Consider the following 16,369-nt stretch of genomic DNA (forward strand, 5'->3'; position numbering starts at 1 on the left):
AAGGGAAACCAATTGCGTTTATGAGCAGGTCCCTTGGAGCAACAAAGAAGTCATGGTCTACATATGCTAGGGAAATGTTGGCTATAATAGTGGCAATATGGACATGGCAGCCATATCTTTTAGGGAGGCGGTTCACGATACAAACAGACCAAAGGAACCTCTGTTATATGTTGGAGCAACGCATTCTCACGCCATAACAGCAAAAGTGGATGAGCAAGTTGGTGGGTTACGACTATGAAATCATCTACAAGACGGAGAAAGCCAATTCTGCAGCAGATGCACTATCACGTGTGGCTGACAGTCATGTTCTCCTTGCTATTTCTGTTCCTAAGGTCTCCTTATGGGATGAATTGCAGACCCTCGCCACCACAGACCCGTATCTGCTCCGCATCGGTGCACTCGCAAAAGAAAAACCAGGCCATCCCTACACTTGGCGCGATGGGTTTGTCTGTTACAACAATCGCATAGTGATTCCTCCACAATCACCATGGATTCAACAACTTTTGTTTGAACATCATAACACGACCATGGGCGGCCATTCAGGTGTGTTACGAACCTTTAAACGTTTATCTCATCAATTTTATTGGCCCTCTATGCACAAGGTGGTGGCAGACTATGTTTCACGCTGTGACACATGTCAACGGGCCAAGTCGCAAACAATGTCACCACTGGTCTACTCCAACCACTTACCGTCCCTGAGCAGCTATGGGAGGATGTGTCTATGGATTTTGTTGACGGCCTGCCCAAGTTCGAGGGCTACACAATTATCATGGTGGTCGTTGATCGGTTAAGAAAAGTGGCACATCTGGTTCCATTGAAGCATCCTTACACCGCAGCTATCGTAGTGGGCCAGTTTGTTGCATTCATTATGAAGTTACACGGTCTGCCACGTTCTATTCTCAGCGATCGTGATCCGGTGTTTCTCAGCAACTTTTGGCAGGAATTCTGGAAATTGTCAGGCACTAAGCTTCGTCGGTCTTCCGCCTACCACCCCCAATCAGATGGTCAGACCGAAGTCGTCAACCGGTGCATCGAACAGTTCTTGCGTTGCTTTGTTCAACATCGACCAAAACAGGGGAGCGCCTTTTTACCATGGGTGGAGTATTGGTACAACACCACTTTTCATGCCAGCACCGGTATGTCTCCGTTTGAGGCACTCTATGGTCGCCCACCTCTTTTGCTACCAAGTTACAAAATTGGTTCTTCTTTGTTGGGAGAGATTGATGAGCAATTGCGTAACAGAGACGAGTTTTTGGGTGAGTTGAAGCAACATCTCACGGCCTCGAACAACCGTATGAAGCAGCTGGCGGATAAGAAGCGTCGTGATGTTACATTTTTGGTTGGGGATTGGGTTTTTCTTCGACTGCAGCCGTATCGACAACAGTTTGTGATCCGGAGGTTCTACAAAAAGCTTTCCAGTCGGTTCTATGGACCTTTTCAAATCACAGAGAAAGTTGGAACTATGGCGTATCGTTTAGCCCTACCAGAAGGCTCACGTATCCACCCAGTTTTTCACGTGTCATTGCTTAAAAATGGGTTGGTGAGGAGGTGTTAGTTCTGTAGCATTACCACCGGGAAAACAGCCAAAATCAATCCCAATTATTTCCCAAACGCTTTTTCTTCTCTAAACTTCAATACCCTGCAAATAACAACCTGAACTGTATTAAAATTCAAATTTGCTATATCAACTATTTAAAATGTTGTCAATTTAAACCTCTATTCGAACAGTGTTAAATCAAATTTTAACGATATTGAGTCAGAAGATCCGTGATATCAACGTAGCACTGAGACTTATCAAAACTATGTCGTTTTGGTCATTTTTGGGTGTGTTGTAGCAAGAAATGACCAAAAATGAAGTCTCACAACACACCCGAAAACGGACTCCAATACCTCATTTTTTGTCAAACGATTTGTTTCTTGCTACATCACACCTAAAAATGACCAAAACAACTTAGTTATGGTAATTCCTAGTGCCATGTGGATGCCACATATCGTCTGACTCAACATCGTTAAATTCTGATTTAACACTGTTCGAACAGAGGTTGAAATTGACAACATTTTGTATAGTTTAGGTAGCAAATTTGAATTTTAATAAAGTTCAAGTTGTTATTTGCTGGGTGTTGAAGTTTAGGTATAAAAAAGCGTTTGGCAAATAGTTGGGGTTGATTTTGGCCATTTTCCCGCATTACCACCACTTCGAGAGGATGGTGTCTTGTGTTTAGAGCCGGAGAGTGTGTTGCGATCACGGGAAGTTGAGCAAGGGTCTGGGCATAGTACTGAGGTTTTGGTGAAGTGGCATAACTTGCCACCGGAGGAAGCCACTTGGGAGAATTTGAACCGGAGGAAGCCACTTGGGAGAATTTGAAGCAGTTGTCATTGAGTTTTCCCCAGTTTCAGCCGAACCTTGAGGACAAGGTTCTATTTGACGGCGGGAGTGTTGATAGGATAGCGACAGCTGAGGATGGAGGTCACAAGGATGAGGTGGCACTGAGGGTGTCATCTAGGCCACGCAAGCCGAATCCCAAATACTTGGATTAACGAAGTCATGGAGACTTCTTTCGTTTGTTTCAGTTAGCAAATAAGAGACTAAGTCTTCCTACTTTCTAGGAGACTGTATCTCCACTTTCCCATTTCCTGCATTGTAGGAGTCAATGACTCCACTTCTCAATTCTATTATTTGCTTCATGTACTTGCTTATTTATATCAATGAAAAACAACAAAAATAGGTAGTCAAAACTACCAATCAATTCTTGTGTTCTTATTTTACTATCTCTTGCTTTGAAGAGGGACCAAACGTATTACACAATCACAACTCTAGTAACTTCAACTTCTAGATGAATATAAGGCCAGAGAACTTTTAAATAAGGCTACTCAGTGGACTAGCTGAAAACAAAGCTAACAAAGGAGCCAAGCAGCATTCTGCAATTCACAAGTTTGACTAAAGAGAGCTTTAAAATGATGGGAACACAATAACATATCATGCCAACAAACAAAACTTTGCTCACTCGCTCAAGTTATGTGTAGCCACCAAACTCAAAATATCAAGTCACCAAATTCAAATGTCACAATCAACAGATGATGAACAAAAAGAATCAGAATCAATCACAACCTTTTCGAGATCAAACTACAGACACAATATTGCAGATTCATAGCAGTTAAAGAGCAATCTAATCAGAAATAGATGACACAACAAAAGTGAAGATAGAAAATTTTCACCTTCAAGACCTTGAGCTTCATGTTCCCGTAGACGAGACCCAAGCCAAAAGCCGAAGCACGAGCCACCTGATCAATCAAAACGAAAAAAAAAACTCGTTGAATCACACAAACACTTAAAAGAAAACGAATCGGAGCTGTTATTTTCCTGAGGCTTGCTCTGTTAGCTAATTTTCTAACAAACATCACATAACCCTAATTTGCGATCCAAAATCAAAGAACTCTAATCATAAAACACTAGTCACGAATCCAATCCCTTCCTCTGATTCCAGATCAATCAATTCCAAACCCTTCCTTCTGATTCCAAATTCCTTTGTCATTTCGCATATCGCGAGAGAAAGAGAGAGAGAGAGAGAGAGGAAAAGAGGAATTTTTTTTCTTTTGTATTATTATGTTCGGCCAACAGAAACGCGACACGTATCGTCTCTTATAACACAATTGGGTATACTATATAAGGGGCTCTCTTAAGTTTTTTTTTTACTTCTGGTTTATTTTTTTGATTCAAAACCCTTAAAACTCCTCTAAGAGCTTACCGATGGAGAAGGTCTTAGATTTTAAAAGAAAACAATATCTCTACGGGATTTGGGATGCTTGTACTAAACGTCGGAATAACCGGTGAGCATAAAAGATGTTCCTTTTTGTAATAGTCCCACGATTGAAATCAAGCTGGCAGATTGAAGAACGCCTTGGTGACATTGACAGGTCCATTAGCATCTCACGTTTCTCTTCATGATTTGTGGATTTGGGGTAGAATGCTGCCATCTTTAAACAACTAGAGTTTCTTAAGATGAATCTTGCAACTTCCATCTCTTCTTCTTTCCCTTCGTATTCCGACCATTCAAAAATTTCAAGACTTGACAATAGGCATCCCGGGACATGACTCGGTTCATTCCAGCATGGTCGCGGATATACATCAGTCTCAACTCTATGGATCTGAGACTGAAAAAGGGAGATTATTAGTATTATAACTCCACTCTAATTAAACCAAACTGAAAAATATTGAATGAACATCGAAATTAATTAGGTTAACTTGAAGAGTAAATATACTTGTTCTAGTATGAGGATTCTTAGTTTAGGGGAATCTCTGAGCAGACGCATTAGCAGATTCAACCACTCTGGCTCACATGTGCATAGATGCAATCGTACAAGTCGACTATATATTTTTCCTTCAGCATACACATTCTACATAAGATATAGGTTAAATGAAATGAAAGTTTAGTATATTAATGATAAAAACTTTTTAAACAAGTCTATAGTGAGAAGAACTAATGGTTACCTTCGATGTCGCTAAACATAATCCAAGTTGCTCGACTGAAGTAAGAGACGAAAGAATCTGCTGTGTATGACTACAAGTAACATAAACATTTGCAGCTTCAATCTTAGGCATATTATGCTCAATGCGACAAAACCCACCCTTGTGTTTATTAATCTCCAAGAGCTCCAACGAAGGAGCATCTATTAGAAACCTGTCAGCATTTATGTAAGATTGTTCAACCAATTTTAACATCTTTAAAGAGGTAACTCTAACAATGAATAAGCCCACATTATCACCTCGGTATCGTTCTATCATCATAGTTTCAAGAACAGGACAACCAAATAAAAGCATGGGGACAAATTCGTCGCTTGGGTACGTCAATGAAAGAAGTGCCAGATTTTTGAGGGATGGGAAAGAAACCAATGAAAACGAATATTTAAGAACCACATTGTCTCGCAACAAAGTCACAAGCATTGCAGAAGAACTTGGACACAAGCTACTTGGAAGTACTACTACTGGAGACCCGGTAGAACAAGTTTCGGTATGGATACATAGCTCACGCACACCACGTTCAATAGCGGTTCCAACACACTCTTCAATATCTTCATAAGCATCACTCATTGGACTAATTGAGATATTCAAAATTTCTATGACCAGAGCCTTGTGCAAAACCAAAGAAGTGTGAATCAACCGCCTGAATCTCATGGATTCACATGCACCAACTTGATATTCATCACGGTTATATCGAAGTCTTGGCACTAACATCCAAAGAAACTTCCACCGTTTCGATAAAACCATCGTGGTCACAACCTCTTTTGTTGATAAGAATGACAATATTTCCAAGAGTACCGCATCAGGCAACTCACTTAACCTATCCATATGATCCAACACTTCTTCTGTTTATAGCCGCCGTCTCATGTATTTCGGGGAAGGGGACACCAAAACGTTTCTAACAAGCGGAGACTACTCACTGTTGATGGGGATGGGAAATTTATGTGATGAGGACGTTTCCAAGACGTTTTGATCAGAGAAAATCGAGTCCCCAAGCATAAGTCATTGTTGAAAAGAATATAGAGGCACCTAGAACATAGAACATAGAGAATATTATTAGGTAACACAATATTTTGGGCCAACCCCTTTATTACTTTGAGTCCAAATTTCCCTACTTTTTTTTTCTAGTTTCCCTACTTCCAAGAACTTGGACACAAGCTACTTGGAAGTACTACTACTGGAGACCCGGTAGAACAAGTTTCGGTATGGATACATAGCTCACGCACACCACGTTCAATAGCGGTTCCAACACACTCTTCAATATCTTCATAAGCATCAGTCATTGGACTAATTGAGATATTCAAAATTTCTATGACCAGAGCCTTGTGCAAAACCAAAGAAGTGTGAATCAACCGCCTGAATCTCATGGATTCACATGCACCAACTTGATATTCATCACGGTTATATCGAAGTCTTGGCACTAACATCCAAAGAAACTTCCACCGTTTTGATAAAACCATCGTGGTCACAACCTCTTTTGTTGATACGAATGACAATATTTCCAAGAGTACCGCATCAGGCAACTCACTTAACCTATCCATATGATCCAACACTTCTTCTGTTTATAGCCGCCGTCTCATGTATTTCGGGGAAGGGGACACCAAAGCGTTTCTAACAAGCGGAGACGACTCACTGTTGATGGGGATGGGAAAGTTATGTGATGAGGACGTTTCCAAGACGTTTTGATCAGAGAAAATCGAGTCCCCAAGCATAAGTCATTGTTGAAAAGAATATAGAGGCGCCTAGAACATAGAACATTGAGAATATTATTAGGTAACACAATATTTTGGGCCAACCCCTTTATTACTTTGAGTCCAAATTTCCCTACTTTTTTTTCTAGTTTCCCTACTTCCAAGAACTTGGACACAAGCTACTTGGAAGTACTACTACTGGAGACCCGGTAGAACAAGTTTCGGTATGGATACATAGCTCACGCACACCACGTTCAATAGCGGTTCCAACACACTCTTCAATATCTTCATAAGCATCAGTCATTGGACTAATTGAGATATTCAAAATTTCTATGACCAGAGCCTTGTGCAAAACCAAAGAAGTGTGAATCAACCGCCTGAATCTCATGGATTCACATGCACCAACTTGATATTCATCACGGTTATATCGAAGTCTTGGCACTAACATCCAAAGAAACTTCCACCATTTCGATAAAACCATCGTGGTCACAACCTCTTTTGTTGATAAGAATGACAATATTTCCAAGAGTACCGCATCAGGCAACTTACTTAACCTATCCATATGATCCAACACTTCTTCTGTTTATAGCCACCGTCTCATGTATTTCGGGGAAGGGGACACCAAAACGTTCCTAACAAGCGGAGACGACTCACTGTTGATGGGGATGGGAAAGTTATGTGATGAGGACGTTTCCAAGACGTTTTGATCAGAGAAAATCGAGTCCTCAAGCATAAGTCATTGTTGAAAAGAATATAGAGGCGCCTAGATAGAACATAGAGAATATTATTAGGTAACACAATATTTTGGGCCAACCCCTTTATTACTTTGAGTCCAAATTTCCCTACTTTTTTTTTCTAGTTTCCCTACTTCCAAGAACTTGGACACAAGCTACTTGGAAGTACTACTACTGGAGACCCGGTAGAACAAGTTTCGGTATGGATACATAGCTCACGCACACCACGTTCAATAGCGGTTCCAACACACTCTTCAATATCTTCATAAGCATCAGTCATTGGACTAATTGAGATATTCAAAATTTCTATGACCAGAGCCTTGTGCAAAACCAAAGAAGTGTGAATCAACCGCCTGAATCTCATGGATTCACATGCACCAACTTGATATTCATCACGGTTATATCGAAGTCTTGGCACTAACATCCAAAGAAACTTCCACCGTTTCGATAAAACCATCGTGGTCACAACCTCTTTTGTTGATAAGAATGACAATATTTCCAAGAGTACCGCATCAGGCAACTCACTTAACCTATCCATATGATCCAACACTTCTTCTGTTTATAGCCGCCGTCTCATGTATTTCGGGGAAGGGGACACCAAAACGTTTCTAACAAGCGGAGACGACTCACTGTTGATGGGGATGGGAAAGTTATGTGATGAGGACGTTTCCAAGACGTTTTGATCAGAGAAAATCGAGTCCCCAAGCATAAGTCATTGTTGAAAAGAATATAGAGGCACCTAGAACATAGAACATAGAGAATATTATTAGGTAACACAATATTTTGGGCCAACCCCTTTATTACTTTGAGTCCAAATTTCCCTACTTTTTTTTTCTAGTTTCCCTACTTCCAAGAACTTGGACACAAGCTACTTGGAAGTACTACTACTGGAGACCCGGTAGAACAAGTTTCGGTATGGATACATAGCTCACGCACACCACGTTCAATAGCGGTTCCAACACACTCTTCAATATCTTCATAAGCATCAGTCATTGGACTAATTGAGATATTCAAAATTTCTATGACCAGAGCCTTGTGCAAAACCAAAGAAGTGTGAATCAACCGCCTGAATCTCATGGATTCACATGCACCAACTTGATATTCATCACGGTTATATCGAAGTCTTGGCACTAACATCCAAAGAAACTTCCACCGTTTCGATAAAACCATCGTGGTCACAACCTCTTTTGTTGATAAGAATGACAATATTTCCAAGAGTACCGCATCAGGCAACTCACTTAACCTATCCATATGATCCAACACTTCTTCTGTTTATAGCCGCCGTCTCATGTATTTCGGGGAAGGGGACACCAAAACGTTTCTAACAAGCGGAGACGACTCACTGTTGATGGGGATGGGAAAGTTATGTGATGAGGACGTTTCCAAGACGTTTTGATCAGAGAAAATCGAGTCCCCAAGCATAAGTCATTGTTGAAAAGAATATAGAGGCACCTAGAACATAGAACATAGAGAATATTATTAGGTAACACAATATTTTGGGCCAACCCCTTTATTACTTTGAGTCCAAATTTCCCTACTTTTTTTTTCTAGTTTCCCTACTTCCAAGAACTTGGACACAAGCTACTTGGAAGTACTACTACTGGAGACCCGGTAGAACAAGTTTCGGTATGGATACATAGCTCACGCACACCACGTTCAATAGCGGTTCCAACACACTCTTCAATATCTTCATAAGCATCAGTCATTGGACTAATTGAGATATTCAAAATTTCTATGACCAGAGCCTTGTGCAAAACCAAAGAAGTGTGAATCAACCGCCTGAATCTCATGGATTCACATGCACCAACTTGATATTCATCACGGTTATATCGAAGTCTTGGCACTAACATCCAAAGAAACTTCCACCATTTCGATAAAACCATCGTGGTCACAACCTCTTTTGTTGATAAGAATGACAATATTTCCAAGAGTACCGCATCAGGCAACTTACTTAACCTATCCATATGATCCAACACTTCTTCTGTTTATAGCCACCGTCTCATGTATTTCGGGGAAGGGGACACCAAAACGTTCCTAACAAGCGGAGACGACTCACTGTTGATGGGGATGGGAAAGTTATGTGATGAGGACGTTTCCAAGACGTTTTGATCAGAGAAAATCGAGTCCCCAAGCATAAGTCATTGTTGAAAAGAATATAGAGGCGCCTAGAACATAGAACATAGAGAATATTATTAGGTAACACAATATTTTGGGCCAACCCCTTTATTACTTTGAGTCCAAATTTCCCTACTTTTTTTTTCTAGTTTCTTACCAAGTTGTCTTTAAACTTCTAGTATTTACATATTGTATGTTAATTTTTCATGTACTATGTATTAATTAAATTCAGGCTACAGCTATTGCAATCAGTTATCTACTCCACCATAAACTTCTAGGCCTCTATCTTTATCTTGCTGAATCAATGACTCTTGAAGATAGAACAAATGTGTAATGCTTTTCTCTGTAAAGGGGCCCCTAACTCTGCTAGGGGAGCAAAAATTGCCTGGGATATTGTGTGCTCCCCGAGGGAGAGTGGCGGTCTTGGTTTGAGAAGGTTGGCAGATTGGAACAAGGTCCTCGCCCTTAAACTCATATGGTTACTTTTTTCTGCAGCTGGGTCTCTCTGGGTCTCGTGGGTAAGGCAACACTTGATTGGGTATCGGAATTTTTGGGACTTAAATCCCACTGCCTCCGGAAGCTGGATTTGGAAGAAGCTTTGCAAGCTTCGCCCCCTATCTAGACCTTTTTTAGTTTGTGAGATTGGCTCAGGTGAATCAGTAAGTTTCTGGCATGACAATTGGACTGGATTAGGTCCTCTCGTGGAGCTGGTAGGTCCGCTGGGCCCTCAAACAGTGGATTTACCCCTTCATGCAGTGGTACGTGATGCAATTTGGGGTAGATCGTGGTGGCTTGCTAGAAGCAGAAGCAGGAACCCAATCATCTGCCTGCTAAAAAGCATCCTGCCAAGCGTCGAACCTTTCATCGAGTGTCAACATGGTGATGTATATCTATGGAAGGCCGATAACAATGCTCCCTCAAGCAAGTTTTCCACACAAAATACTTGGCTGGCCATGCACCCAACTACGCATCAGGTTTTGTGGCATAAGGTAGTGTGGTTCAGAGATCGAATTCCTAAGCATGCTTTCATTTGCTGGGTGGTGGCTTGGAATATATTACACACAAGGGATATTTTGAGGAATTGGGGGCTCAATATTCCCTCTGTATGTGTTCTATGCAATGATTAGGACGAATCGAGGGATCACTTGTTCTTTGAGTGTAGCTTCAGTACAACTGTTTGGAGCTTCTTCACTTCGAGGGCTTCATTGACCCCGCCTACTCAGTTTATGGACTCTCTTCTCTGGTTGACAGGAGCTTCATCAAACAAAAATATTTCTCTCATCATCAAGCTAGCGTATCAAGCCTCAATCTACTTTATCTGGAAGGAGCGGAACCTTCGTAACCACACAGGCAAAGTTAGACCACATCATCTCCTCATAAAGGATATCCAACTTATCATTAGAGCTCGTTTAATTCCACTCTCAAGGATACAGTCTTCTCACAACCCGGGGGACTCTGCTCTGTGTACTTGGTTTGATCGGTTCTAGTCTCCCTAATTTGATCTCTCGCCGTGTTGTATCCGTTTTCGTTGTTTCCTTATAGGTGATTGTCTTTGTTGGTCCTCCGTTATACAGGTAAGGGATTTATCTCTTTCTTTTGTCTTGTGGGCCTGCGACCAGGTTGGACTTTTCGCCTTGTAATGAAACTGATTATCCGTATTAATATAATAAATTGTTTTTAAAAAAAATGTATTAATTAAATTCAAAATTGACTTTCTTTTTCTTGGAAAGATGGGAAATATATACATACTATAATTTACATATTTCTATCAAGACTGTTTTAGAAAAATTTATTTTCCTTAATCCAAAAGGAAAACTAACCAAGAAAGAAAAGTACAAAAATATTTACGTATGGTAATTTACATGTATGTATAAAATTAAAATTCATTTACAGAAGAACTGGACCAAGTACCATTCGATTGATTCCGGTATAGATTCAAAGTGCGTACCAATTCGGCCGACGTCGAATAAAAACCGGTTTATGATCCAACGGTTATGAAACAAACAAAAAGAAGGTGTAGATAAAGCCCCGTAAGACCAACCGTAGAGGATTGTACTCCTGTGTCAGTCGGTGAAATTAAAGAGGCATCTTCAGGCTCTCATCACGTTATTATAAAAAAAAAAAATAAAAAAAAAAGAAGAACTCTTTTGTAAGAGTTTTCTTCGGCTTTTTACGATCCCTCCGGTTTTAACTCTGCTTCTTGTGTCTTCGTGTCATTCTTCTCGCAGATCTCGAGGGCCTTAAGGTTGTGAAATTTTTACTCCAAAGTTTGTGTCTTTTGATTGTTTTGTTCCGACCCTTTTGATTTTTGTTTCTCAGGTTAAGAAAAAAAAAGGGTTCGATTTTATTCCGATGGGTTCTTCGTCGGGGCAACCCGAATTTGATTACTTGTTTAAGGTTTTATTGATCGGAGATTCTGGTGTTGGAAAGAGCTCTCTTTTGTTGAGTTTCACATCTAATACCTTTGATGATCTGTCTCCCACAATTGGTTAGTTTTTAATATATGTGATCGAGCTTTAAAGTACCGATCTTGCCTCTTGTGTTTTTGTTTTTGATTATGATGTTGGATTTGTTTTTTTTTTTTTTTTTGTATTGTTTTGTAGGTGTTGATTTTAAGGTTAAGTATCTTACAATTGGGGAAAAGAAACTCAAACTTGCGATTTGGGACACTGGTGAGAAAACAAAAAAAAAAATTGAATTTTCTGTAAATGTTCATATCTTTTGGTTTCAATTTTAGATGTTTAGGGGAAACCATTGGACAATCCTGAGTTTGAGAATGTCTTCTTCTGTAAAAAAATTGGACCACAATAATGTGGAATATTTTACAATTTCTTTGTCTTAGTCACTGTTACCTAAGCTTGAATAAGAGTCTTGTATTTGGAATGGTTTGGAGATTAGTATCTTGTATTTAGAATAGTTTATAGATCAGTCTATTGCGTTTAGAGATTCGTCTATGTCTTTATAATATTTTAAAAGATTAGTCTTGTTTTTAGAATAGTTTATAGATTTGGCAACAGTATTACTTCTAAGATTACACTTGTGTCCAGAATAGTTTAGATATTAGACTCTTGTACTTGGTTTTGAAATTAGTCTTGTATATAGAATAGTTTTGAGATTGGTCTTCTTGTATTTAGAATACCCTCTTGTAACTTTTCAGTTTCTCTGTTATACCTGATTAGTCTTTGGGTGTTTTTCTGATTACTCAGCTGGGCAAGAGAGATTTAGGACGCTAACAAGTTCATATTACAGAGGAGCTCAGGGTATAATTATGGGTATGTCTCTCTTTCTTGATGAACATAATAATTTTTGTTATCCTTGATCTATTGGGCTACATATTATTTTAACCTTTGTATGTGACTTTGGAACTCTTTATCTGTAGTATATGATGTGACACGACGAGATACATTCACTAACCTATCAGATATATGGGCTAAGGAAATTGACCTCTACTCGACCAATCAGGATTGCATCAAGATGCTTGTTGGGAATAAAGTTGACAAGGTAAGATTTTCTCTGTGTCCTCCTATCTTTGAGTGTCTATAACTTGTCACTCTACTGACCTAATGTGATCTCTCTAGGAGAGTGAAAGGGCTGTTTCTAAAAAAGAAGGCATAGACTTTGCTCGGGAGTATGGATGCTTGTTTCTGGAGTGTAGTGCTAAGACTAGGGTCAATGTTGAGCAGTGTTTTGAAGAGCTTGTTCTTAAGGTAGTAACTTTGCTCCTTTCTTCAAGCTTGTCGTGCTGAGGATGATGAGTATGTCTTTTAACCTTTCTTTTTCTTTTTATCTGTAGATATTGGAAACACCGACTCTTACTGCTGAAGGTTCGTCTGGTGGAAAGAAGAACATCTTCAAACAAAACCCAGCTCAGACCAGCAGTGCTTCGTCGAGCTACTGCTGCTCGTCTTAGACATGATGACTCTACGGGTTTATGACACAAAATTACACTCTTGCTTGTCTTCTTGTTTTTGATGGTCTCTTTGTTTTCCAAAAACTGCAGCATCTTGGATGTAAATCTTAACCCTGGTTTCAAAGTTGTGTTCACTAGTTTCTAATCTGGGATTATTCCATCTTATAAAACAGTTCTTTTTTACCTGATCAGGCTGAAGAAATAACTGACCACTGTGGCCAGTATCACATTTTTCTTTGTTGCCAATTTCAATTTCTCATCATTCGAGGATAAAAAGAACTTTTATACAAGATCTTCCAAAGAGTTTAAATGAGAGTAATATATATTCCAGTGAAAGGAGGGAAGCTCCAATGCAAGTACCAAAATAAATAAGGAGGTGCAAATGGTTGTTTGACAAAATGAAACCACATAGATAGAACGAATAAATAAGTCATATGAATACAATGATTCGGACGAAATGAGATGAATTCACTATTTCCCGTTGTTCATCTCATATCTAGAGGGATGGGCAATGTTTGGCTAAAACAAACATTTTTCATGTATTCATCAAACTTGGCAGATATGAGATACCAACATCTTCCGAAAGTCTGGAGTTTTAGGTTATCACTGTAGTCTACAGTTACAGTACTTATCAGTTCGAATAAGTACTGTAATTATAAAATGTTGTGAAATAGATATCAGAGATGATGATTACCTTTGATGTCGCTAAACATAATGATTAAAAAAACCACAAGTACTTATCAATTTCAATTTTTCATTCGTTTTATAAGATCCACCAAAATGGGAGTAATACAAATTGCAGTGAATGGAGGGAAGCTGCAATGTAAATACCAAAATACATAAGGAGGTCCAAATGGTTGTTTGACAAAATGAACAAGATAGATAGAACGAATAATAGTCAAATGAATAAAATGAGTCCGACGAAATGAGATGAATTCACAATATCTGTTTGTTCATCTCATATTTCAGAGGATGGGGCAATGTTTGGATAAAACAAGACATTTGTATTCATCAAACTTGGCAAATACTTTAAAGTCTCTAATTAATATTCCAACAGTTGGAATAAGTCAAGTTTATATTATACACAATATAAGATGTTTGTGATTAACCAAAACAAAAAAAAAAGATGTTTGTGAAATAGAATAGAGAATAGAGATGATGATTATGGTTGGCAGTTTAGCTGGTTCCATGATATAGTTGGTTTTCTCTTGTTTTTTTTTTTTTGTTTTTTTAAATAAGTTTAGTTATTATATTGGTTTTTTCTCGATTGTATTTAAACTTTTTTTATTATACATTTCATGTTGAATAAATATATTTTGTCGTTACCGTTTCTTTCTCAATCTCAATTTTGGGAGAATCTAAGATAGTACCACAAATTTCATAGATATGACACAATACCAATTTGCAAATGCAAAGAGTGAATAGACATTACGATGAACAGTGTTTTACAGACATTATTTTGACATAAATTTGAAATATAGGTATGTCTAACTGTCTGTTTGTTTTTTGAGTTGATAAATATCTTCTGAAATTATTTAGATATTTTTATATTCATGTAGAGCCTTTTTCTAGCGGAAAAAACACATACATAAATATAAAAGTGCATGTTGTTTTCCATTATGATTACATAAATATTTTTCCGCTCCATATGTTGCAATTGGTGGATCATTTGATGAGATAATAATAATAATAATAATAATAAAGCATGACACAAATGTGCAAAATCATAAGTGTTTACAATTAATATCATTAATATATTATTCAGAGTGATTAACCATAAACTATGTGTGATGCATATACCGAGAAAAAGAAATCTATTGGGAGTGGACTGGAAATGTACAAAGTATTAAAAATTATTTTAAAACTTGATTAAAACCAAATAAATACGCCAGTATATAAATGTAGGTGTTACATTTTACTGTTAATATTTCAATTTAAAGTTGGTAAATATGCATATAATTCTTAAGATATTATTCTATGTGTTTAAAAGCCCAATTCAAACATAAGAATCAGATACGTCATCTTCCAAAACAATTTAACCATCTATTCGATAATAATAAATATGATTCCATATCAAAACTAACATGTGCATTATATCAAATATTTATCTTAGTTATATCAAAAAGTAATTAAAAATAAAAACAGAACTAGTAAAGAAAAAGAAATGAAAAAACCACAACTTTTTTGGGAAAATAACATTGTTTGACATCATTTTTCTATATATTGTGATTTCATGAATAATAAATCTACCTTATGTTAAATGAATTTCAAATGCATTAAAGTCTATATAAAAAATTAATATATGTAGACTCTTTATTTTCTTAAAGAACAATTTAATCATCTAATTCATAAGAATAAACCATATATTAAAATTTTAAAACCACGTACTCAAATCTTAATGAATAAGAAATAATTCATCTCCTAAAATATAGAAATAACATGTTTTTGGTCTTTTAATTTTCTTTAAGTTTGACATTGTCATATATATATATATTGTATATGCGTAGCTATATTTCAAAAACAGAACTAGTAAAGAAAAAGAAATGAAAAAACCACAACTTTTTTGGGAAAATAACATTGTTTGAAATAATTTTTCTATATGTCGTGATCTCATGAATAATAAATCTACCTTATATTAAATGAATTTCAAATGCGTTAAAGTCTATATAAAAAATAATATCTGTAGACTCTTTATTTTCTTGCAGAACAGTTTAATCATCTAATTCATAAGAATAAATCATATATTAAAATTTTAAATCTACGTACTTGAATCTTAATGAATAAGAAATAATTTTTCTCCTAAAATCTAAAAATAACATGTTTTTGGTCTTTTAAATATCTTTAAGTTCAACATTATCATATATATATATTGTGTATGTGTAGCTATATTTTAAAATTTGCTTTTCATATATCTATTTATATATTTTTGATAATTTCTTTGAACTCGATATTTCCATCGATCTCTTTAACTGTTGTCGAGGGAAAATCTGTTCAGAAATATTTACAAAGGTAAAAGAAATGGGATACTGCATGTGGCCGTAGAAAAATCTTACCCGACACATCTCTAAAAAAAATTACAAGAAAGATATTTTCAACCAAGAGCATAAAAAGAAAAAAAGAAAAAAATAGCTTTCAGTATTACTAGACCATACCCGTTAAATATGAGAAGTCGTAAAATCTTCCGAGGGATGACACCGTTTTAGATCGAAATATAGAACTTAGAAGATTTGAAAATAATTGTTGATAAAATTAAAGTATCATGGTGCTTATAATTTTTTTTTTAACTATGTCAAATGAATATTCTTTGAATGTCGATTCTTCCAAAGACTCTTGATTTGGTGTAATATTGTATTTATGAACAAGCAATCAATCGATAAGGACACTGACATAAAGGGTTTCT

At 37.3% G+C, this 16,369-nt stretch overlaps 2 protein-coding genes across 2 annotated transcripts; one reads left to right on the forward strand and one right to left on the reverse strand.

Moving 5' to 3' along the window:
* Positions 3,787-5,266, reverse strand: LOC104759771 (probable FBD-associated F-box protein At1g32375). Its single transcript, XM_019238992.1, has 3 exons — positions 4,490-5,266; positions 4,261-4,395; positions 3,787-4,152 (listed from the first exon to the last, which is right to left on the reverse strand). The coding sequence occupies exons 1-3, from the start codon at positions 5,264-5,266 to the stop codon at positions 3,787-3,789; spliced, it is 1,278 nt and encodes a 425-aa protein (XP_019094537.1).
* Positions 11,163-13,157, forward strand: LOC104757935 (ras-related protein RABC1). The gene is made up of 7 exons (XM_010480730.2): positions 11,163-11,304; positions 11,379-11,547; positions 11,663-11,731; positions 12,266-12,331; positions 12,439-12,560; positions 12,638-12,766; positions 12,853-13,157. The coding sequence occupies exons 2-7, from the start codon at positions 11,412-11,414 to the stop codon at positions 12,967-12,969; spliced, it is 639 nt and encodes a 212-aa protein (XP_010479032.1). The 5' UTR covers positions 11,163-11,304; positions 11,379-11,411; the 3' UTR covers positions 12,970-13,157.

This window comes from Camelina sativa, chromosome 17 (genome assembly GCF_000633955.1).
Source record: "Camelina sativa cultivar DH55 chromosome 17, Cs, whole genome shotgun sequence".
NCBI lineage: Eukaryota > Viridiplantae > Streptophyta > Magnoliopsida > Brassicales > Brassicaceae > Camelina > Camelina sativa.

Coding starts and splice junctions, on each gene's coding strand:
- LOC104757935 (XM_010480730.2), top strand. CDS start 11,412: ATGGGTTCTTCGTCGGGGCAACCCGAATTTGATTACTTGTTTAAGGTT. Junction 12,332..12,438: donor AGCTCAGGGTATAATTATGG/GTATGTCTCTCT, acceptor CTTTATCTGTAG/TATATGATGTGACACGACGA. Junction 12,561..12,637: donor TTGGGAATAAAGTTGACAAG/GTAAGATTTTCT, acceptor TGATCTCTCTAG/GAGAGTGAAAGGGCTGTTTC.
- LOC104759771 (XM_019238992.1), bottom strand. CDS start 5,266: ATGGTTTTATCGAAACGGTGGAAGTTTCTTTGGATGTTAGTGCCAAGA. Junction 4,396..4,489: donor TATGTTTAGCGACATCGAAG/GTAACCATTAGT, acceptor TATCTTATGTAG/AATGTGTATGCTGAAGGAAA. Junction 4,153..4,260: donor GAATCCTCATACTAGAACAA/GTATATTTACTC, acceptor TCCCTTTTTCAG/TCTCAGATCCATAGAGTTGA.